Source organism: Cydia amplana, chromosome 6 (genome assembly GCF_948474715.1).
Source record: "Cydia amplana chromosome 6, ilCydAmpl1.1, whole genome shotgun sequence".
Classification (NCBI taxonomy): Eukaryota; Metazoa; Arthropoda; class Insecta; order Lepidoptera; family Tortricidae; genus Cydia; species Cydia amplana.
The window spans coordinates 16980700-17003516 of record NC_086074.1 but is presented as its reverse complement, the minus strand read 5'-3'; the positions used below and the strand labels follow the sequence as shown (position 1 = coordinate 17003516).

Sequence of the window (22817 nt, the reverse complement as noted above, 5' to 3'; positions counted from 1 at the left end):
GGTGACGCGAAAATATGTACGTTCTCACACGCTCGAATGGAAGAGAGATCGCGTACGCAACAAACTCATCGCTCCGATACTGGCTGAGATGCAAAAGGATAGAGAATCACTTAATTTTCCGGTCTCTTCCAAAAATACGGATCACGTGGTCGAATACACCGTCTTTCGCATGAAGTGGTTCGAAGCCATGCAAGTACCGTACGAGACGCACTCCAAACTGACGCGACTCGGATTGGACAAGTACATTCGCATCGCCAAGTGCGAGGAACGAATCGTGAGGGAAGTGTTTGACGGAGGAGGGGTGAGCGACGTGCTGGTGCTGTACGGCGCCGGGAGCAAGTTTATGAACACGGCGTCGTTCTCGGGGCGCAAGTTTCGACACGACTCGTTGCTAAAGAGATTGCGGAGTAAATCCAACATCCGTGTCGAAATCGTGGATGAGTCGTACACGTCACAGGCGTGTTCGGCGTGCAACCAGAGAACGGGAGCGTTTCAGAAAATTGGCATGAATCACCGACTGCGCTGGGGAGTTTGTCCGACGTGTCACAGCGAGTTTGATCGGGATGATAATGCCGCAAAAAACATACTGATCAACCATATTCGGTCTACCATCTGTAGGCCACGATGTCTTCCGGAGAGGGCATCGTAACCTCCCGAGAGAAAAAAAATAAAACTCGGACGCAATAAGGTTGAAATTTCGATTTCAATTGATTTGTGTCTGGGACTCAGGAGGTTATAGGCAGAGCAAGTAGACATTGTAGTTGGCAACACACCGGTTCTTTTCAACAACATGTCGGAAAGTGGTTGTGCATTGTGAACTATTATAATATTTAATCCTTAGTAAATACTAGTAGATTTCCTTAAATATACCCTTTTTAGTTTATAATTAATGATTAGCATTAATGTAATAATTTACATCCTTAAAAAATAGTAAGTTAGGAAAGGAAAAAAAATATCTTAAATCACTAGATTGTTTATAAAAGGTAATTTTTTCGTTATGTGTTCTTTTAAATAACATATTCTTTCATCTCGTGGGATAAATTACAGGCTTATTTGCGCTTTGCAGTGTGGGGCATCTAACAGGAGTTCACTCATTGCATTGCTCGGAATCAGTACATTTTGTAGAAGTTCTCTTCTCTCCTGCCTGTTGTTCACCCGGTGACTAGTTATTCATAAGAATTAAGTCACCAGTGAACTTTAAAATAAATAATATTTTTTCGGATAACGCTAGCTCACAAGATGGCCGACTGTTATTCGTAAGGTACAAAATAAATCATTTCTGTAACGTATCGCTCATTAATTTTGATTAATTTCGTTAAACAGGCGTTAGAAGGCCTTTGCTCTTTTACGTTTATTATATTGCTACAGTTTGGTTCCTTATGAACAGAGCTATGGCAAGCCTTTGTTCTTGTTGTTTTCCTATAAAAAGAACTAAAAAAAATCATTTTCAATTTAGATATATTATTAGTACGAACTTAAAATTAATGACTGCTGTCTTTTATGCAACTGTTGTACATTCGGATTTGATGATGCAACAGTGTATTTGTGTGTTAAGCATAAATTTGTATGTTTAGTGCTGTACCATTGAAATGATTACATAGGTACATATAACATGTTTTAAACATTTCATAGTCTGTCATGCAACCAAAACAATATTTTCATAGGACAAAGGTTTACATTTTGTTTGACAGTAGATATTTTATTGATTTGCTGCCATTTCAATCTCCATCAATTCATGTGTGCATGCTTTAACAATTTCATTTGCCTTCACATCATCGGCTTTTTAACATAGCTGTAGTGTAGCAGTTTTAGTTGTTTGGTGCTTTTAGATAATGTCTGGTGCGTCTGGTTCAGGGAGTGGAGCGGGACGCGGCCGGGGCTCCAGCACTGTAACAGACAACAAAGAAAAAGAAAATAAACCCAACCCTAAAATGTCGAAAGCCCTGGGAACATCGGCGAAGAGAATCCAGAAGGAACTAGCAGAGATCACACTAGACCCCCCTCCGAACTGCAGTGCGGGCCCTAAAGGAGACAATTTGTATGAATGGGTGTCAACTATTCTCGGGCCTCCTGGATCAGTATATGAAGGAGGTGTTTTCTTCCTCGACATACATTTCTCACCAGAATACCCTTTCAAACCTCCTAAGGTGAGTCATGTCTAAAGCTAACTGAAAATATTAGGAAAAGTGCCCTTAGATACCTGTTTCTGCTATATAAATTTAATTGGTTTGATAAAGCTAAAGAATTTTACCATTGTAGCAAAGGGGTTGTGCACTAATCACACGAGGTATTTTTGGCTACTTTTTGACCTCCATTTGGTAAGGTTTTTAGCTACCCGTCTGTGTAATCTCTCTGTTTAAATTTTGACATGTAGAATTTAATACTTTGCTAATGAATGAGTATGCATATGTAAAATGATATAAATCTATATCTAAGGTCACCTACATCTTGTAGCTTTGCATTCTTGGCAGGCTTGTGAATGGGGTATTAACATGTATAAATTCAGTTGTCAAATGTTAATCACAACACAAGCCTTCTTGAGCTTACTGTGGGACTTAGTCAATCTGTGTAAGAATGGTGATCTTCAAAAGAAATTGAGTCAATCCACTGAGTTTTTAAGATTTTATGGACAACTCACACAACTAAAATTGTAACCATAACAAAATTGTACTCAAAGAAATTTCTGTTTCTTAGACAATTTCCCAGTCTTTGAGTTTAGTACTTCCCCACACTTCCACTAAAAAAAAACCTCAATTTTTTTATTTATTTTAAATTTGCAGGTGACATTCCGGACTAGGATATACCACTGTAACATCAACAGTCAGGGGGTGATATGCCTGGACATACTCAAGGACAACTGGTCCCCTGCACTCACCATTTCTAAAGTCTTACTATCTATTTGTTCCTTGCTCACTGACTGCAATCCAGGTTAGTTAATATTACTAATTTTACTAGGCCTGTATTGCTTAGTTTTGAATTATCTCTCTCATATCCTGTAGTAGATAGATAGCATATGTCAAAATAGTACCAAAGAATAGGATAAATGCTAAGATGAGGTAGAAATATCCTATACATGTTTTAGAAATGAATTCCCTGAAACACTAGTTCAATTTATGTGCTGGATATACAAAATTTGTTGTACATTTAATGTAGATGAAAATATGGGGTACATTTAATGTTTTAAAAAACTTAAGATTTTTGCTCTTTTATAAAACAAATAGACTGTATAGAGACTGCGGAAAGAGAAGAGTCGTGGAATGTATGGGGCCCAATACATTCCATGACTCTTCTCTTTCCGAACAGACTCTAGTAGCTTTAAATTTTTTAAATCCTTAAATGATGAAACCGAGAAGCTTTGAAGCTGCATTTCAGATTGATACCGTTTTGGGAGCAGTCTAGCAGCTGTATGATCTACTCGTCATAGTTACTCTGATTTACCCAATAACACCACAAAACACTGTAACATATGTACCAACTTTAACTAAGCCTCTTCTGTTGCAGCGGACCCGCTGGTGGGCAGCATCGCGACGCAGTATCTGCAGAACCGCGAGGAGCACGACCGCATCGCGCGCCTCTGGACCAAGCGCTACGCGACATGATCGCCCGGCCAGGCCCACTCATACTCAGCCCATACCATTCTGTTCTCAAAATCAACCCTCCACGTTAATATAAGCTTAAAATGTTTAACAGTAACCCGTTTAGCATATTTTGCATAATTATCGGCGTCCCGGACGCGACTCCCGACTGTGAAGGTGTGTTTCTTTTAACGGCTTATTCATTTCTTTTGCAATTAATGTGATGTATAAACAAGCTTAAAATTGTCCAAAACTTTAATGTAGGCCTTATTTACTAAATGATTTTTTTCTGTTAATCGTTTCTTATTGTATGGATACAGTATAATTTTCTTATTGATGAATTCGTAATTTTAGGTTTTACCAGTGAATTTTGAGTCAATTTTCCGCGATGATGCGATGATCTCAGACACTTTGTACTGTTACTGCTTATGTGCTGTCGGACTATCTCTGGCCGACTTCTATGTTATAAATTAATAATAAATCGTAGATTATCTCTATAACGATTTTTGATTTCAGGGTATGGATTACATATATTTTGTGTGATATAAAAATGATGAAACACGCCTGGCGTGGCTTAAAACTGAATCATACCAGATGCCTATCTATAGCTCATAGCGGTTGTAATGTATGGTTATACATTACAACGGGTTTTCTGTTTAGGAAGCCTGAACATGCTTCTTATGCGTCTGGTGTAGTTCGGCCTTTATTTAACCCTTCGTATGTATAAACACTGATCAGTTTGAACGAATTTAAACCTATTGTATTAAACAATGGATTTAAATTCGCGCGCACTGATCAGTGCCTAGACTTACGAAGGGTTAAGAGTCAAATTCCACCCTCTAGCTCACTAGTATTTCTTTGCACGTAAGTTTGCATTTACGTATATTATGCCGTACTGTGCGATAAGTGATAGTGTACTAGAGGGCAGACCTAAAAGAAGGATGAAATATGGACTCCTGATTACTTTAAATCACCCTCATAATTGTGTTGACTTTTGATACAAGGTACAAAATAATTGATTTATTGTTGAAATCTCCAGTTACCGATGACCGAAGAATCATTTTATACATACATCCCCTCTGCCATTTTTAACGCGCAAGTTTATGGCCAAAATGTGCCCATGTCAAGTTTGAGTGTAAGCTGGTATGATTTTATTCATAACAAATGAATAGAATGGTTAATTAACTACTCGATGTTTCCTAAAAGATGTGATGGTCATATTTTGAAGTTGTTGTATTGCCTTAATTTGAGTGACATTTTTGAGTCTTTAGATAGGTTTTTACTTGGTCCTATTGTTTTGAAATAGATAGTAAATTTCTTTGAATCTATCCTAGGTTGCGTATTTTAAACTAGTTTTCTTTATTTGCGTGCAATGGTTGAAAAAATAGTCACTATTTGAAATGAATCATAATAAATGTGAAATGACTGATGGTCCAGCAATATTTTCAAATTACGGTTTTATCCATTAAGTATTTCATAGTTTGCAGGATTGCTCTATCGAATCGAGTGATTACGTGATTAGACATGATTCATTAGTTCACAAAATAAACATATCAAGCTTTGATCCAATAGTGGGTGATTTGATTACTTTCCTCGCGGATTCCCGTCGGAGTGAGGTTACGGCTTCCGAAAAGAGCACTCATCAGATGTGCCAAATCAGTCCAAGCCACTTCTCTGTTGTCATTACTCCATGTATTTTTTCTAACATATTCCGTTTAGCATGTAAACAATTATTAGAAATAAGTTATTCTACTATTTAGGTAATGTGTAATGTATGTCTTAACCATAGTTCTAATTAAAAATAGCTGTGTAATGATTTTAGTGGGAGTATGTCGCGCGTATATGAATGTAAGACGATCCCGCATTGAATGGAAGATATTCGTTATTTTTGATCAAATCGGTGATAACATGGTGTAACTGGTGCTGTGAGGTTCACATGCTTGCGACATACAATAGATAATCGAATACTGGGACGGTATTCAAGACTGGATATTTTTGTCAATGTGATTTTTTAATTATTTTGTACTATGACTATGTTGCTTGCAAACGACAGCTGTATTTAACGCGACTGAGGTTCCTCTGAATCGATTGACTTCGGACCCTTGTCACCATCCTCTGTTACTTGTATCATGGTATAAAATAGAAAAAAATAAAATTGTGTGTAACTAGAACACCGATAGCTGTTTTATTAAATCGGACTTCTTGAATAAAAGTACTGTGTAGATGAAAGAGGATTTTATTATAAACGTACCTGGAAACACATCTAGATATGACAATCATCTAATATATATTCGAATTACATTATTTACTTATATTCGTGTGCACCAATTCTACTAGACACTAAGAAGTAAAGGTTACATCGAATCGAAAAGTTTAAGAACGTCGCGACATGAGATGAATACCTAGTTTCATTATATTTTCTTGGAATTTGGTGTAAACCCTTTGATAAATCAGTCTTCTACGCTGAGCACACTTTGTCTTGATGTGAAGTTACGAGTGCAGGGGACAGTCACGCGACACTAACACATTTTTGGCCTAAATTTACACAAACATTAATACAATCTAAATAATCATCAAGTTATAATCATTGAAAGAAGCCATCCGCCTAACGGATTACTTTCAAGAGATCTTAAAATATTGTACTCTTAATAAATAGAACCTTTAAGATATAAAACTATGGCAATAAAATAACATTAAAAAATAATCACATACATATACAGACAACTTAAATTAACCTTTGAAAACGAGAATCACAATGACTGCTAAGATATTTGCGAGACCATACTTATTCGAATTATAAAATCGTAAAAAATGAGTCAGGAAAAATGTTGAAAAGGTCTCGTACTGGTAACGTGGGTAAAATAGCAAAGCTGGCTTAGACGGTCTCGTACTGACTGCGGATGGAGCGAGCGAGGCAGCAAGCGAAGATCACTCCGAGCAGCTGAAAATAAACGGAAATATTTAAGTTTGTCATTCAAAACATGCAAGTCTGCCAGAATAATGTAGGCCCTAGTATTACACTGAAGTATAAGCGTCTGAATCATGCTGGTAGGTGACATCAGGGTTTAGAGCAATTATTTCATGAAACCGATGCTGCCAAAAATACTGCGGTGCGGGGGACGAGGTGAGCGAGTCTCGTGCCGTGATTGGTCCGTTCAAAGAGACTGACGTCACACAGCACTGACTCAAAAATGGAGTAAAACTACCGTATATTTGTGGCAGAGGGGGTAGCGTTACTATAGCTGGTCATGCAGATCTTGTCAGTAGAAAAGCGCGGCAAATATGAAAAATGTAGGCACGAAGGGATATCGTCTCTTAGAAAATTTGAATTTCGCGCCTTTTTTTACTGACAAGATTTGCTTGACCAGCTATATGCTCAAAATCATGTCAGTCATAGACCACAGAGCAACATAGACCTAGGTGCATATGCATAAAGTTCAATTTCAGTTTTGACACTTCGGTGACAGCGATCTGAGTGACAGCTTTTGTGTTTGACACGGCGTCCAAAAGGTTAAAGACGTATACAGTGTGTAAATCCAATACGGGCGAATATTTAAACGGTGGTTAGCATAGGACCTAAAAAGTATATTGAGATAGATTTTACTTAGAAATGCATTGAAAATTATAACCATACAAAATAATTCGGCCCGCAATGTAATACACCACACACGTTACGGGATACGAGCTTTTTAAAGTAACTGTCAACGCTTGTTGGCAGTTACTATGAAAAGCTCGTATCTCGTAATGTCATTATCAATTAATGATAAGACGGGTAAATTCTATATCTGGTTTAATTTATTGCCCGTATTTGACTTACACACTGTATTGCATCCGTCATCCGCCCATTAATGATGACACGCCTATCGTGTCATACGCCATACGTTAAAAACATTGATGACACGCCTGTCGTGCCATCCACACCGAAACGGTTAATAATAAAGGCCTGTGCACACCGGCTTGCGTGTGCGTGACGTGCACGTGCGTTAAAATGTTGGAGCCGCACACGTCACGCATGCGGTGTGCCGTCTCTCATAAGGATCTGTATACTACAACGCTGCACGCGCACGTCACGCACACGCAGCCGGTGTGCACAGGCCTAATCAAAATCACATACCGGTACAAAAGCAATGCCCAGCCCCACTCCACCAATGAGATAAGCGTTGTCCTTCAAGATGTCCAGCATCTTGGGCAGGCAGCCGTCAGTGTGGATGTCGGAAGAGTCCAAGTTGCAGGCAGCGGCGGCGCCGTTGGTGACCTCGCGGGCGCTACAGCACGAGTCGGGCACCGGCAGGGTGTTGTTGGACCAGTCCTTGGGGCCGAACACGCCGCAGCAGAACAGCTGAGGGATGGAGATTGTTACTAGAAAATGTTGGCATCCAGGTAGCCATCAGATATATTAGAGCGGCCAAGGTATTCACAAAATCTATTACAATACAGTCCTCCATGTCGTATTAGACAACGGCGACGCTTACAATTTTCTCTGTTGAGCACGTATATGGCTCGCAAAACCGAACTTCGTTTTAACCTTTTCCACGCCGTGTCGAACACAAAAGCTATCAGCTCAGACGCCACATCATTGAAGTGTCAAAACTGAAGTTGAACTTTATGTATTTGCACGTAGGTCGATGTTGCTCTGTGGTCTGTGCCAGATTAATCGGTCTTTGGCGTTGAACCTACGGTGCGGATATATCGGTTATTGGCGTCCAAAAGGTTAAATATCCGATCGCACTGTGCACAATAAAGCTGCTCTTGGTCATTAGGTATATGTGTAAGCGTAAGAGGGCTTAGGTCGAGATTTCCGTATCTATTATCTAGTCTTTAAACTGCATGTTCAGATACTTTTGAACACCTTAGCCACTCCCCTCTAGGTACCTAGCCAAGATGTCTATCGTTTACGCCGTAGTAAACGATGCCTTTGCCTACGCTCATGTCACTAATATGGAAAAGTGATAGAGAGGATTACCGTTTCATTCGCTACGGCGCAAACGATTGGCATCTTGGCTAGGACCTCTGATGTATCAACGTTACCACGACATTTAAAACCAACTTATCAAGTCCACCGTGTAACGCATAAACGCAGTTCAGTGTATATTTATATGTTATCAAAAAAAGTGTATTATATTATTGTTGTGGTGCAATTCGCGGAACGATGCGACCACACATAATTGCGCCGGCAACGCATTAACTTTGTTATCTGACTTTGTATCTGTATGTTCGGGGCCCAGTCCAGGCACTAATGTTCCTATCATATTTCATTAAATAAAAATATTTGTTTAATTAGGTCTTCTCCCTTTTGTATCCTTCCATTTATTTTGTCAATTATCAACTTTAATTAGATGAAAAAGTATCTACGAGTACTTACGCTTTCAATCGTTAGAACCTAAAACTCATTCATAATGTCTACATTGACTAGGACAGAGCTGTAAGTAAGCTACTTACAGAAATCTGGCGGTACAAGTTTGGAAATAGGTTAATAACTTGCAAATGTGACATTGGTATTTTATCACGTTTGCTATAAATATGTATAGTAGAATGTATTCATTTCATCGATAAGCCAATATGAACAGTTACGACATCGTTTATTGATTCTTGCAAATACAGAATGAGTACAGTAAATGAATCAAGAATCAATGTTTTACATATAGTTACTACATGGTTGCACAAACATACATTACTCTACATCTTGTAAGTTTTCAAGATTTGAATTCAGAATAAATTGTGATGGAGTCTTGCGCCGCTAAGTCGCTTGTCTGGTGTGGTGAAACCCTTTTTTGACGGCCCTGGTTCTGACGGAGTGGGAATGCATTTACGAACTGTGTGTGGGACTCGCCGCTCCTTATCCCTCTCTTGGCGAGATTGGCCCTACTCACTAAACCCACTCCAGCGTTTCACTCTTTGTCGCTCGTGAGGGCGCACTGGGATAGATGTCGTTCCACCACGACTAGGGTTTGCAATCCGGATCCGAAATGTATGAAATTATCCGGATCTGGATCCGGATCCGCGGATCTTCCCATACATTTCGGATCCGTCGTGCAAACCCTAACCACGACGCCCTCCGGCTGTGGTACCCTGCCCAATAGGACTCCTACTTACGTCAGTCTGCATGATGTCCCAGCTGCGCTGCACATCCTTGTTGGTGGGGTACTCCTTGAGGCTCTCGTTGAGATGGCGCACGATGGACGTCTCCAGGTTGGCGTGGTTGGCGTAGCCTATGGACTCCTACTCACGTCAGTCTGCATGATGTCCCAGCTGCGCTGCACATCCTTGTTGGTGGGGTACTCCTTGAGGCTCTCGTTGAGATGGCGCACGATGGACGTCTCCAGGTTGGCGTGGTTGGCGTAGCCTATGGACTCCTACTCACGTCAGTCTGCATGCTGTCCCAGCTGCGCTGCACATCCTTGTTGGTGGGGTACTCCTTGAGGCTCTCGTTGAGATGGCGCACGATGGACGTCTCCAGGTTGGCGTGGTTGGCGTAGCCTATGGACTCCTACTCACGTCAGTCTGCATGATGTCCCAGCTGCGCTGCACATCCTTGTTGGTGGGGTACTCCTTGAGGCTCTCGTTGAGATGGCGCACGATGGACGTCTCCAGGTTGGCGTGGTTGGCGTAGCCTATGGACTCCTACTCACGTCAGTCTGCATGCTGTCCCAGCTGCGCTGCACATCCTTGTTGGTGGGGTACTCCTTGAGGCTCTCGTTGAGATGGCGCACGATGGACGTCTCCAGGTTGGCGTGGTTGGCGTAGCCTATGGACTCCTACTCACGTCAGTCTGCATGCTGTCCCAGCTGCGCTGCACATCCTTGTTGGTGGGGTACTCCTTGAGGCTCTCGTTGAGATGGCGCACGATGGACGTCTCCAGGTTGGCGTGGTTGGCGTAGCCTATGGACTCCTACTCACGTCAGTCTGCATGCTGTCCCAGCTGCGCTGCACATCCTTGTTGGTGGGGTACTCCTTGAGGCTCTCGTTGAGATGGCGCACGATGGACGTCTCCAGGTTGGCGTGGTTGGCGTAGCCTATGGACTCCTACTCACGTCAGTCTGCATGATGTCCCAGCTGCGCTGCACATCCTTGTTGGTGGGGTACTCCTTGAGGCTCTCGTTGAGATGGCGCACGATGGACGTCTCCAGGTTGGCGTGGTTGGCGTAGCCGGCGATGCCGACGGCCAGCTCGGCGATGAACGTCGCCAGGAGTAGCACCGCAAACTGGAGAGAATGAGACACGGGTTTACTAGGCTACATGACTAATTTTTTTTATGGTATCAATGATCGGGTTTGTTTTTAGGATCAAATGTCTATATGGGACCCATTGCATTAAAGTAACACAAAAGTCAGAAATTGTAGTCAAAGTCCGACAGTCGCACTTCACTCGCGAAACGCCCTATACAAAACGGCCAGAGGCCGTGACGTCATCGCCCATCTTGTTGTATGGATAAAACAAGAAAATTGCGTTTTTGTCGGTGAAATATTGCGTTTATGTATATAGTTGCTATACAATATTTTTTTGGATGAAATGTAAGGAATCGAATGGTACCCTTACTTTTATCGTTTTTGGAAGTTAAAAAAAACTTAAATTTTGAAACTTTCAAGTCCTGTAATTTTGTAATTTTTCAATATTTTATTTTAATATCCATAGTATTGTGATAAATTGCTCGTTTGCTATCTATTTTACTAGATTTTGTTATAAAATTCAACATGTGTCATCATCCCTATTAGTCTTTAGTCTTTATTTGCACACCTCAGTAAAAATACAGCTTCAGGAAAACAATTGATTAAGGATAGAGGTAGACAACAGGCAGTCTTAAATTATATCACTGGGGGGCTATTATTTTTATTACACCGTAGTAAATGTATTGTCATACAATAGGGTATTTTCCTACTAGTCAAATCAGTTTCTTTTTTAGAACCGTCAAAATGAACTGCTAATATGGCTAATATCTTATACCTTTAAACGAGCAATTCTTGTTTATTTATTTATTTATATATATATATATATATTTCGGGGATCTCGGAAACGGCTCTAACGATTTGGATGAAATTTGCTATATGGGGGTTTTCGGGGGCGAAAAATCGATCTAGCTAGGTCTTATCCCTGGGAAAACGCGCATTTTCGAGTTTTGATATGTTTTCCGAGCTTTGCTCGGTCTCCCAGATATTGGAATTTATATGAAACATTACATCGTGACGTCACGGTCAACTCACCTACTTCTATCTATGTTTTTCTAATAATTATCTGGTGCTTTATTTCATGCATGGTGTGAAATCATTTATTTAAATGCAATATAATACCCTATTCATGAATTTACATTAGTTACCTACCATATGCCCATGTGAGATTGTATTGTATCATAGTAGTACCTACATACTTATTTCCAACACTAATTGTGAACAACGTGATTTCTCACGACATTCTCGGATTTAGTTAAATGTACAATTAATCAAAGGACGGATGTTAACGTCGGCATGGTGGGAGGACGTTTTCATAATCATCGTGTCTAGTTCATTTTCGTTTGCCAAAGAAAAATATGCAACACAAATGTTTGGGTAAATATATTATGCCCATTTGTGTGAAGTTAATGGGATAAGATTAACACTTGTGTGTACATAATTTTACGTGTTGCTCTGGCTAACAGGGCGTAAATATAAAACGCTACGTACAAACGTACATATACATAAAATACAACAACAATAGTACTATTATTATACACGCAAACAAGAGCTATACCTAACAAACAAAGACCGCTCGTAATAACAACCTACAGTAACTACTGTTGTGTCACGATAAACATTTTCCGACTCTTTTTCAGTTAGTGCAAGAGAGACAACTATTGTAATAATAACTGATAAGTGATAAAGTAATCCGCAACCAGATAAACGGTAACTGCTATTTACGGGTAATTAAATTAAAGACCAAGCTAATTCAATAAGTGATTTCCTGTGCAAACCTGTAATACAAACGCCCGTAAAATTGTTTGTGTCACAAAAAGCATTGCTGTGTGGTGGTCAAATAAGTCTTTACTGGTGAAGATAAAGTCTATTTTTTTATTCGGTAGACTAAAATGACATTTCATAGTATGAAATGACACATGATGTTTATACTATGAAATGTCATTTTAGTCTACGGAATAAAAGAATAGACTTTGGCTTTAAAGGGCTGGCATCCAGGCCATAATATATTAAAAAAAAAAACAAGAATTTGACACAACTCTAGGGATTGACAAGGCAAGCTATGCTGGCGCCATCTGTAAATTTGCTATTGTATCTGCAATTGCTATATATATATATATATGACACCGTAAGATTGTGAACCCGTTAGTTTATAATCTAACGTAGGTTAGGTTAGGTTAGATTATAATCTCCCTACCGTCAGTTTATAATGTAACTAGCGAGATTATAATATGAAGAGTGTTTACAATTTTACGGTGACATATATAATGTAAAACGATGGATGCTACCGAGTTCGACGTAGGTATCTGGTTGTCATTCCATGGCAAAGCTCGTTAATGTATAAAATCGTTTTCGATTCACTTAATTTGATTCTAATAGGGCCTAACCGAAATTTTCTGACCCTGAAGAAAAACCGGTGCCTCGCCAATGATCTGTTATTTTAATTTATATTTTATAGCTATTTAGGGTCTGTCTGACCCATCCATCGTCGCTAAATTGCCTCTTAATTTCTAGGTAGTTATTCTGGGTCAGCAGCCAATTCCTTTGTTATTTTGGCCGAATGATGTCACGCGGATCGCGGTATAAATATCAGCAATCAGAGGAAATCCTACGATAACACACGTTAGGGGGAAATGACCGTGTATTTATATCGTTTAGATTTCTTTCGTCGCCTCAGCAAATGTTTGTTCTAGATACAATAGGTAGGTACGTTACTTTTAGCTATGAGACTCAAAATTAAGATTTATTTTGAATGGACGGCGCCGCATACCAGTAACATATTTGACTACTAGTCAAATCAGTTTCTTTTTTCACTGTCAGAACGATTTTGCTACTATGCAATTTATATGCTAGCATGTGACGAAACAATCAAATAACCTACTTTTTATAATTTTATATGTGTTTTAAAATATAAATTGTGTCTAAAAATAACTGCTCTCTACGTTTCTCTATTAATTTCTGGTGCTTTATTTCATGCATGGCGTAAAATAATTTATTTTACATAATTATACACAGTCAAATGCCCTTACGTTACGCTACAGGCTAGAAAAGCACGATGCTTTCAATGTAGCTGTGGTGGAGTGATAAAATGGTTAGCAGGCAAGCTGCGACAGCGGCACGTTTGACTTACTTTTTTCTGAAAATTAATGATAACGTGTTCTATCATTAAATAAATAGTCAAACCTATAAGAATCGTCATCTATGGGCGCTATCGGAAAACAAGCCTTTTGTCATGATTTATAATTATTTAAGTACTGCGGAATGGAGTATCGAGACAAACCACTGTGGTTTAACGATGCTTTTGGATCTAAATATTATGTAATTGTGATTTATCTCTAATAGAAAAAAAAATAAAAATATGTACATAGATGTATTTTTAAGAAGTTGATAACGATAAATCAGTCGCATTCATTTTTTTGGGTGGGTTAGTCGCAAGTTTCGTGCGGCGCGCCATATCTTTTGTTTCCTTCAATTTCCTGGCTTTACGCCCCCTCTTAACGTACCAAGTCCAACTGGATCGAAAGCAGTTGGCTATTTAGTACGAGCACCATTACTAATTAAGTTAAAGCGATAATTAAAACAAATGACCTTACTTCTACATTCGAAAGCGGCACGAGCGAAGCTCTAAAATGCCAACCGGTTTTTTGACATAACCAACGCACCTATATTTAGACAGCTTTTTGTTCGTTGCAAGTGCAAGTCTTTTATCCGTCATTTCCTCGTTCTGATTTAATTAAACTAGACATGTCTACCATGACAAATGGACGTAAATGAGAGAGGAAGCGTCCGTTTAACGTGAAGTCACAGTGTAAAGGTCGCTTCGACCGCGGTCAATTGGCCGCTCGCAAGACGTTGCGATGATTCCTGCGCTAATGACTGGACTAGGTATTGTAAATTAGTACGTGTGGCCCAGTCTACCTTAGAAGATTTCTGACGATGGAGAGTAGGCTACCTAGAGTACCTAGCGCAAAATTTCATTGTTGGTACAAGCTTTTAGCATTTATTGTGCAAAATTAAACTCAAGCTAGACAGTTAGGGCCCGGCCACATGTCAGCGGTGCGGCGCCGCCGCCGCCGCGCGGCGCGGCACCGCAGAAATCTGCGGCACCGCAAACCGCTCTGCGGCGACGCCCGCCGCAACGCAAAATTTTGCGGTGCCGCAAAGCGGTGAGTTTCGCCGCGCGCGGTGCCGCCAAGCGGCGTGCGGCGCCGCGTGCGATGCCACGCTGCATAGTAAAGAATAAAATTCGACTACCAGTTGTTTAATCAGACATGGATCCCTTCACACGTGTTCTGCTCTTGCTGTTGTTATAGCGATAGCGGTTTGCCAAAAAACGCTGCAAATGGTGTTTAAGGTATGAAAATCGGTACGATTGATCTTTAGGACATTTGAAACAATTTGACCCGAAGCACCAACAAATAAAAAAAAACCAGAGGAGTTATGACGTCGTCTTTTTTTTGTATGAAATTAAAAAAAAATTGTTTAGAAACCTATCGTGTGTAGTATTAAACGAAAGGGCTTTCTGAGCTGATTCCAAAAATATATCACGTCATTACATTTGAGTCATTTTTTTTTAATTATAATAAAAATATTTTTCAAAACATACCAAGTTTGTGTTTCTCCAGATACAATACCGTTAAATTTTTTTTGTTAAATATACCTCAAATTATACCTAATATCCTCATATCCATATCTATTTATTATTTATATTCATTGTATTTGTTTATAGCCTGACCAGTAATATATGATAATTGTCAAGAGGGCGCTGTTATTCTCATGTATAGGGTGACAATTCAGTGTAGTATGAAAAAATTAGTTCCAGTGAAATTCCGCAACATGGCGCACCCTCAATAGATCCTGGTTCACCTATAGTTGTGTAAAAGTAGGTACCTACTTTGTTTTGTAATTATAACATGATATTGCACCTACAAGTTATCTGATTTGCCCGAATGTTGACTAGTAGAGAATGCATTTTAGCATTAAGTCCGCCTTTTGTACGTTTGTATTTTCATTTGTGCAATAAAGATTAAATAAATAAATAAATATCTAATTCTAATAAAACAATTTTGAAAATATTTACATTTAGTATATTTGTTTTAATTTTTTCTACTGCCGTACCTTTATTTGTCATTTAAAAGGTCGTACACACACCTTTAAACCCCTATGTTATAGTTGTCAAGACAAGTCTTTAGTCTATTCCCCAAAAAAGTATTTGTGCATACACGCAGTATCTTTTTGGTACCTTTACGATACTTCGTGTAATCACCACTTAAAAAATATTGTATGAAATACATTGTTGCCAACCTAATTTTAATTGTCATCTCTGACAGATGAGTACTAAGTGCATTGCTGCCAATTTACAAAATATTCATTAGGTTCTATAGTAGAAATAATAAAATTCCTTCAGAAGTCAGAACGCGCATGTGACACCCGTAATATAGCAAGATCCATAGACTACGAACACCGCTTAGCGTTGCTTGTTAGTCTCCATAGGCTACTGTGGCCAAAATCGAGAAAAAAAAACTATCCAAAATTGTAATTTAACTAAGAGCAAGTACCAGGGCCTCATGAGTTACTAGCTAGAAGGTGTCGCTGACCATACAGCCGTGGGGCGCGGGGCGCGGTGGCCGGGTCGCGTATCTTAGCTGTATACTTTTGGTTTGTTTACCTACATATATGTCCTATATGATTCCACTTGTTTAAAGTATTATTTTTGTTGAATGAAAAATATTTGTTAAATTTACAATTTTTTTCAAAGGAAGTGCTTGGTCGTAGAAAAAGTATTGTATGCAACGTTGTTTAACGGAGTCAAAAAATACTCGTGGCGTCTTTATTAACAATTTTCGGCTTCGCCTCAAATTGTTACTCACGCCACTCGCCTTTTCTGACCCCTCTTAAACAACGGTTGCATAAAATACTATTTCAATTTTACAAAGTGTAATAATACCCCTGCCGAATTACTCATAATGTCATTCGGGTAAAATAAGAGTATTGAAACTTGGTTTACACATGTAACATTCCTTTGGTAATATCTAAGCTTTAAGTAAGAAAAAGTTCTCATGAGTGGGGGGTGGAGAACTCGGGGAAAGGGGGGGAGGGGTTAAAATGTGAGATTTTTCAGTTAATTCTTACATAGATAATTTTTACTACGACTTATAGATTCCGAGATATAAGCGACTTTCTGGAAAAACTATGCTTTCTATTTAAATATTTAATTGAGAGATTCATAGATCACACTTTGTAAAATTGAAAAATTAAAAAAAAAATACTTCATGTAATTATTTTCAAAATTGCTTTCTTAGGGTTAGATATGAGGATATTAGGTATAATTTGAGGTATATTTTACAAAAAAATATTGAACGGTATTGTATCTGGAGAAGCCCAAACTTGGTATGTTTTGAAAATTATTTTTATTATAATTAAAAAAAAATGAAATCGAAATGAATCGGCTCAGAAAGCCCTTTCGTTTAATACCACACACGATAGGTTTCAAAACAGTTTTTTTTAAATTCCATACAAAAAAAAAGATAACTCATCTCGTTTTTTTTTATTTAACCTGACGAATCCCACGATATGACGTCACCATAAGCGTTCTGGCTCATATATGAGCCGTGGGAGCTGACAGATTAATGGTGCTTCGGGTCAAATTGTTTCAAATGTCCTAAATATCAATCGTACCGATTTTCATACCTTTAACATCATTTGCAGCATTTTACTGAATTTCTCGGTGTACTGCCAGCGCTATTAAGAAGGCACAGAAATAAAAAAAACAATTGGAAAGAAAATTTTGGGTGAACCCATATCTTCGTATAATGAATGAAGATGCAAATCATTTCAAAAGAAAATACCGGCGCGGCACCGCAGAAATCTGCGGCGCCGCACGCCGCTCGGCGGCACCGCGCGCGGCGAAACTCGCCGCTTTGCGGCACCGCGCGCGGCACCGCAAAATTTTGCGTTGCGGCGGGCGTCGCCGCAGAGCGGTTTGCGGTGCCGCAAATTTCTGCGTTGCCGCGCCGCGCGGCGGCGGCGGCGCCGCACCGCTGACATGTGGCCGGGCCCTTAGGTCTGGTTAGGTATACTGTCATACAGCTCGGTCACGCACTCACGATAACGTTCGTTATCTTGTATGGCGTACTTGAACACTGTTGTTATTGGTTCCGTTCCAACTATTGACATGACTCATTAAAGCCATTAACTGATGTACTTTTACAAAATTGAGTCATTTTGCATGATTGATTTGCAAGAAATTAAAAACACGATTTAATAAGTTGGTAATCGTTGAATGGAATGTTGGACTTTTTAGTACCTAACAAATGATGAATTTCCAACGTGCTAATAGGTATTCGCACATAGCGTGAGAGACTGTTTGAAACCCCTGGTTTTTAGGGTTCCGTACCCAAAGGGTAAAAACGAAATGGGACCCTATTACTAAGACTCCTGTCCGTCTGTCTGTCACCAGGCTGTATCTCATGAATCAAATTTTTATAAACCTATTTGACGCAGTTGTAAATATTTAATTGTTTGCACTAGATACATAGACTATAGACACTATCAAAATCAATTACTCGGGACTCCCGACATGATTTTGGTTTTTATTAAAATGGGGATCATTATTAGTTAATGTATTTTTCATATTTCAGGGAAATAAATAACTGTAGGTATACAACAACAAATTCAAAACTTTACGTGTTTGCAAAGCGTAAACTTTTCATATTTTAATGCAGTATTTTCCTCTTCAGTGCATAAAAAATTGTTTTGTGACGGTTTGGTTTGTCATTGGTTCAGACACTTTCAATTTCCACGACACATTTGTAATCCGTATTACAACGAGATAAAGTTTAAAATTGGTCAGTTAATAGCGTGTCATCATCAGACCTTCAGTCACGCTTCATTGAAGACCAAACGCCAACCGCAAGGACAGTCATGTTAGTTAGTAGAACAGAAACCACAGAAATAATAGTATATGTAATCAACACGCGCAAGACAGTCGATATATGTAGCTGCGTACTTGTGTAGCTTGCATAGACTACCACCTTTAAGACATCGCTTTGTAAAGTAATTACAAAGCCCGCGAATAAGGCACGCTTGGACACCGTGACTCGTATGTTGCATGTAGTATGTAGGGATCTGCGTTAGTTGGCTAGCCAGTGCGCTTGTTAGTAGAATGATGCCAAGCGAGGGTAAACAAACCGTGTTTACTGTCTGATAAAGAAAATACGATATCGTTTCACCTTTTTCGTACTTTGGCGTATTAAGAGGTCGTTGACAATAAGTTTGGAAGTTCTATAGAGGGCGACTGACCAATAAGCTGCCAACTAGGGCTTGATATAGTGTATTCCCATTTGTCCCCACCCCACCCCACGAGACCGCCGTCATACATGAGGCGGGGACAACTGGGAATGATTTACATGAAGCCTATTCTGTGTGCCCGGCGGGGACAAATGGGAATACACCCTTGAAATGTGCATGTAACCCTTTCACTTTTCAGTGTCAAATGTAGATTATGATGTGATGACCGTTTTCCCTTCAGTTACCTCCGAGATGACCGTCCCTTACACTTTTTTTAACAAGAACAACGAAGGATCTTTGTCAGAGAAAGGATTTTTTTCCGTTTCTTTGACACCCTAGTAGAAACTACCTTGTAGTTTTTTTATATTTGTGTTAATTTTAATCTTTGAATGTAAATAACGTGTATTTCCGTCTTTACGTGCGGAAAATCGCCGTTCCCAAGTTAGCTTTGTTGTAAAATTAGCCATGCTTTGTAACATTCTTAGTTACTCTTCTACGTATTGTGTTAAAAACATGACTGTCACTTGGCTTAGTCACAGTTAGGCATTAATTACAACACTAATCAAATTATAGGGCTTATCAATATCAAGTTGCGTTCTGTTAAAAAACAGTTTACCATATGTTGGGTACCTAACTCAATTTTAGTTGTTATTGTTGTTATAATAAATCATAAAATAAAACATAACTGGACCTGAATAAGCAGGTTAGATATTTATCAGTGCTATAAAAATGTTATTCGTTAAAAATAAAATTTGCATGGCATTCTTATGACAATGTTAAACCATAAAAAAACATAAGAATGAATAATATTCCCACCACATACTGTTGTTATTCTAAAGTTAAGCTTATTATTATATTACCTATTAGTTTGCAGTGCTTTTAGTAGGTCTTAGTAGGTAATAAATTGATCTTCTCCTAGTACTCTCACATGTCATATCTAGTATACTACACAGTTAAATAAATACTAAGTAAATACTTAATTGCAGGAATGAAGGATAGAGGAAAACACACAGTTCTTAATAAATTAATTGTATTGATGTGTATTTTAGTTCAGTTCATCAGATCGATCAGTTAGGTTAGGTTAGGTTAGTTAAATGCCGATAAGACAAAACTTATGCTAATACATTCTCCATACTTAGTACCTAAAAACGATATCCCGTCCATTTTCACACATAGTTTCCATTGTATACATAGTATTGATTCCGTAACTTGTAAATGCCAGCCCATAGAAAGAGTTATCAGTTTTACGTATCTTGGCATGAAAATCGACGAAAACTTCTCCTGGACAACTCATGTAGATTTCATTTGTAATAAATTAAGAATACTTTTAAGCATATTTTACCATCTTAGTTTTAAAGTTCCTGTTAGCACTTTGAAATGTATTTATACTTGTTTAGTAGAGTCTATTATTAGTTATGGTCTTGACTGCTATGGCCTCACGTTTAAAACTAACATAGATAAATTAGAATTGTTACAAATCCGTTTTCTAAAACTACTAGTTAATAAAAAGATAAAACACAGTTGCAAAACTGACTACAGACAATTATTTAAATTATGTAAAATTTTACCAGTGGGATTAAAACTTAAATATATGTTAGCTATAAACAGTCATGGCAGCCAAGAACACAGGGATCTAGTCAAACATAGTCATAACACCAGAGCATTAACGGCGGGCAAATATGAAGTACCTAGGGTGTATAATTATTATGGCGATAGGACACTTAAGAAACGGTTACCCTATTTACTGAATACTTTGCCCGCAGACATAGTAAAAGAACCCAAAAAAAGTAGATTAAAAAAGAGTCTTAAAATGTATCTCTTGAATACACTATAGGGGAATGTGTTGCCCTATAGAGTATTCATGACATTACCTAGTATTATAACTCCCAATGTAAGCCTATTACTTATAACATAAATTTATTTAAGTATAGAATAATGCGACTCCACAGTCAAACAAATGTAGTTTTGTGGAGCTTTGTCATTAACAAAAAAGTTGTAACTATTGTGTAATAAATAACTAAAATAAAATAAAAAAAAAGGTATGTCGGGTGAATTGAAAATATAAATAAGAAGAACAATCCTAAAGAAACAGTAGCTCATTATTATTGATATATGTAAATACCACCCATCAAATTAATTAAAACATAAGGATTACAATATTAACCTGAAAATAAGTCAGAAAATTGTAGAATGTCTAAAAAAGAAATTTAGCAAAACTGAAATTTACACAGTATATCATAAACTCACCGTAATAATCATGCAGTGGTTCTCGTTAAAGGCACCGCAGCATCCGAGGAAAGCTACAATGAAGATGACAACTCCAACGATGATCTGAACCACCGGAGCCGAAGACCAGAAGTGCCCGTCGGTGAAGTCAATGTACGGAGACAGGCGCATCTCCGCCTTGATGCCCACTATGAAGATGATCAGCCCAGTGATCTGAAATACAGTTCTTAATCTTAATATTGTTTATTGCACCATTGTGGTAATTATAAACTGTCATTCAATAGAACTTGCTAACTATGTAAACAAACCGCCATACTAAAATTGACACTGAATGTCAATTTACTAGTAACTTTTGTTTACATAGTTAGCAAGTTATTTATAATTCTTGGACCCTAGAAGGGCAATTGTTTTCTTAATTTAAGTTTACACAAGAACAGAATATTAAATAGATAGGTATTTCATGGAAAAAGGTATAATATCATAAAGCTAAATAATATTAAAATCAGTTTTGTGTGGAGTTATCCGAGATTAAGCAGGAAAGGAAGAGAGAGAAATTTGTGTGGAAACATAAGAGTTGTACAAAAATATTAAGTTTTTCTAATGAGGTCAAATTTATTTTATGTGATATGAAAACTGTGGATAACACGCTTTTGTTCTCTAAGTTCTCTCATTATGAACATCCAAGAAATTATCTGAATTGAGTGTGCATTGTTGACAAAACAATGCTATTTTATTATTGTGTGAGTAAATAAAATAATAAGTGATAAACTGAAGTTGAACTGGGGATCGTATGCTATAAACGAAATATCGTATGGTATTCAACGAACTCACAGAATGACCTCGAAAAAGTTGAAAGAATGTTGTCAAAAAACTAAACTTTCGAGTTTGCAAATAAAATCATGTGCAACATACTTATGTCGAAGAAACAGCCATGCATCAGTTAACATTATGCAATCGTTAATGTCTTTAATGAGTCATTTTAAGTGTAACATATTGAAAACCCAGCTTATTTTTTGGTAGGTAATGGAAGGTAGGCATTACGTGAAATCTATTTGGATATTAAACGAAATTTAAAGTAAACATTCTGTTATAGATCTATAAAAGAAAAGTTCTATCTATAATGTTCAAGAAACCTCGCTCGGAAAGAGAAAAGGGCTAGAGAAAAGCACTTACCGCAAACAGCAGGTTGAATGCTATAAGCAGGTATTTAACACACGACATCCCCATCCCGAGAGCCATTTTTGAAATCCGGAGTGTTCCAATTACAAAATCACTGCCTGGAATCAAAACAACACAGCTATTATACAGTAATTACGCGTCCAACACAAGTGCGAAGTTAAAAACATCGATTTGTCGTGTTGACAATGGGGTAGTCTTCAAAAGTAATGTGAAACGTGATGTTGTATTTTAAAATGTCTAAATCAGTTTTAAATTTTATTGCGTGCTATTTAAAAATAATCTTACCGCCAAACAATGAAGAGCCAGATAAAATTAATGATAAATCAACAGTGACGAAACAACGGAGCGTTCACCAGCTACAGCAAGCAAACATGCGAATGCAAGT

General features: G+C 38.3%; 2 protein-coding genes across 6 annotated transcripts; one reads left to right on the top strand and one right to left on the bottom strand.

Moving 5' to 3' along the window:
- Window positions 1-770: 770 nt before the first annotated feature.
- On the top strand, window positions 771-4075 carry LOC134648985 (ubiquitin-conjugating enzyme E2-24 kDa). 5 transcript variants are annotated; one of them, XM_063503656.1, is made up of 5 exons: window positions 775-930; window positions 1067-1261; window positions 1830-2147; window positions 2781-2928; window positions 3502-4075. In XM_063503656.1, the coding sequence occupies exons 3-5, from the start codon at window positions 1833-1835 to the stop codon at window positions 3597-3599; spliced, it is 561 nt and encodes a 186-aa protein (XP_063359726.1). In that variant the 5' UTR covers window positions 775-930; window positions 1067-1261; window positions 1830-1832; the 3' UTR covers window positions 3600-4075. The 5 variants fall into 5 exon arrangements, with proteins under 5 accessions (XP_063359727.1, XP_063359726.1, XP_063359725.1 ...); XM_063503658.1 differs by having other exon boundaries at window positions 776-930; window positions 1855-2147; XM_063503657.1 differs by lacking the exon at window positions 1067-1261 and having other exon boundaries at window positions 771-930; window positions 1855-2147.
- Window positions 4076-5795: 1720 nt separating this feature from the next.
- Window positions 5796-22755, bottom strand: LOC134648981 (CD63 antigen-like). Its single transcript, XM_063503651.1, has 6 exons — window positions 22718-22755; window positions 22427-22530; window positions 21275-21466; window positions 10607-10777; window positions 7690-7914; window positions 5796-6516 (listed from the first exon to the last, which is right to left on the bottom strand). The coding sequence occupies exons 2-6, from the start codon at window positions 22490-22492 to the stop codon at window positions 6451-6453; spliced, it is 720 nt and encodes a 239-aa protein (XP_063359721.1). The 5' UTR covers window positions 22493-22530; window positions 22718-22755; the 3' UTR covers window positions 5796-6450.
- Window positions 22756-22817: the final 62 nt, after the last annotated feature.

Excerpts from the sequence above, each read along its gene's own strand:
- LOC134648985 (XM_063503655.1), top strand. The coding sequence starts at position 1,833 with ATGTCTGGTGCGTCTGGTTCAGGGAGTGGAGCGGGACGCGGCCGGGGC. Across the intron at positions 2,148-2,780 it reads ACCCTTTCAAACCTCCTAAG|GTGACATTCCGGACTAGGAT; the intron begins GTGAGTCATGTC and ends TTAAATTTGCAG. Across the intron at positions 2,929-3,501 it reads GCTCACTGACTGCAATCCAG|CGGACCCGCTGGTGGGCAGC; the intron begins GTTAGTTAATAT and ends CTTCTGTTGCAG.
- LOC134648981 (XM_063503651.1), bottom strand. The coding sequence starts at position 22,492 with ATGGCTCTCGGGATGGGGATGTCGTGTGTTAAATACCTGCTTATAGCA. Across the intron at positions 10,778-21,274 it reads ACCACTGCATGATTATTACG|TTTGCGGTGCTACTCCTGGC; the intron begins GTGAGTTTATGA and ends CATTCTCTCCAG. Across the intron at positions 7,915-10,606 it reads GGGACATCATGCAGACTGAC|CTGTTCTGCTGCGGCGTGTT; the intron begins GTGAGTAGGAGT and ends TCCATCCCTCAG.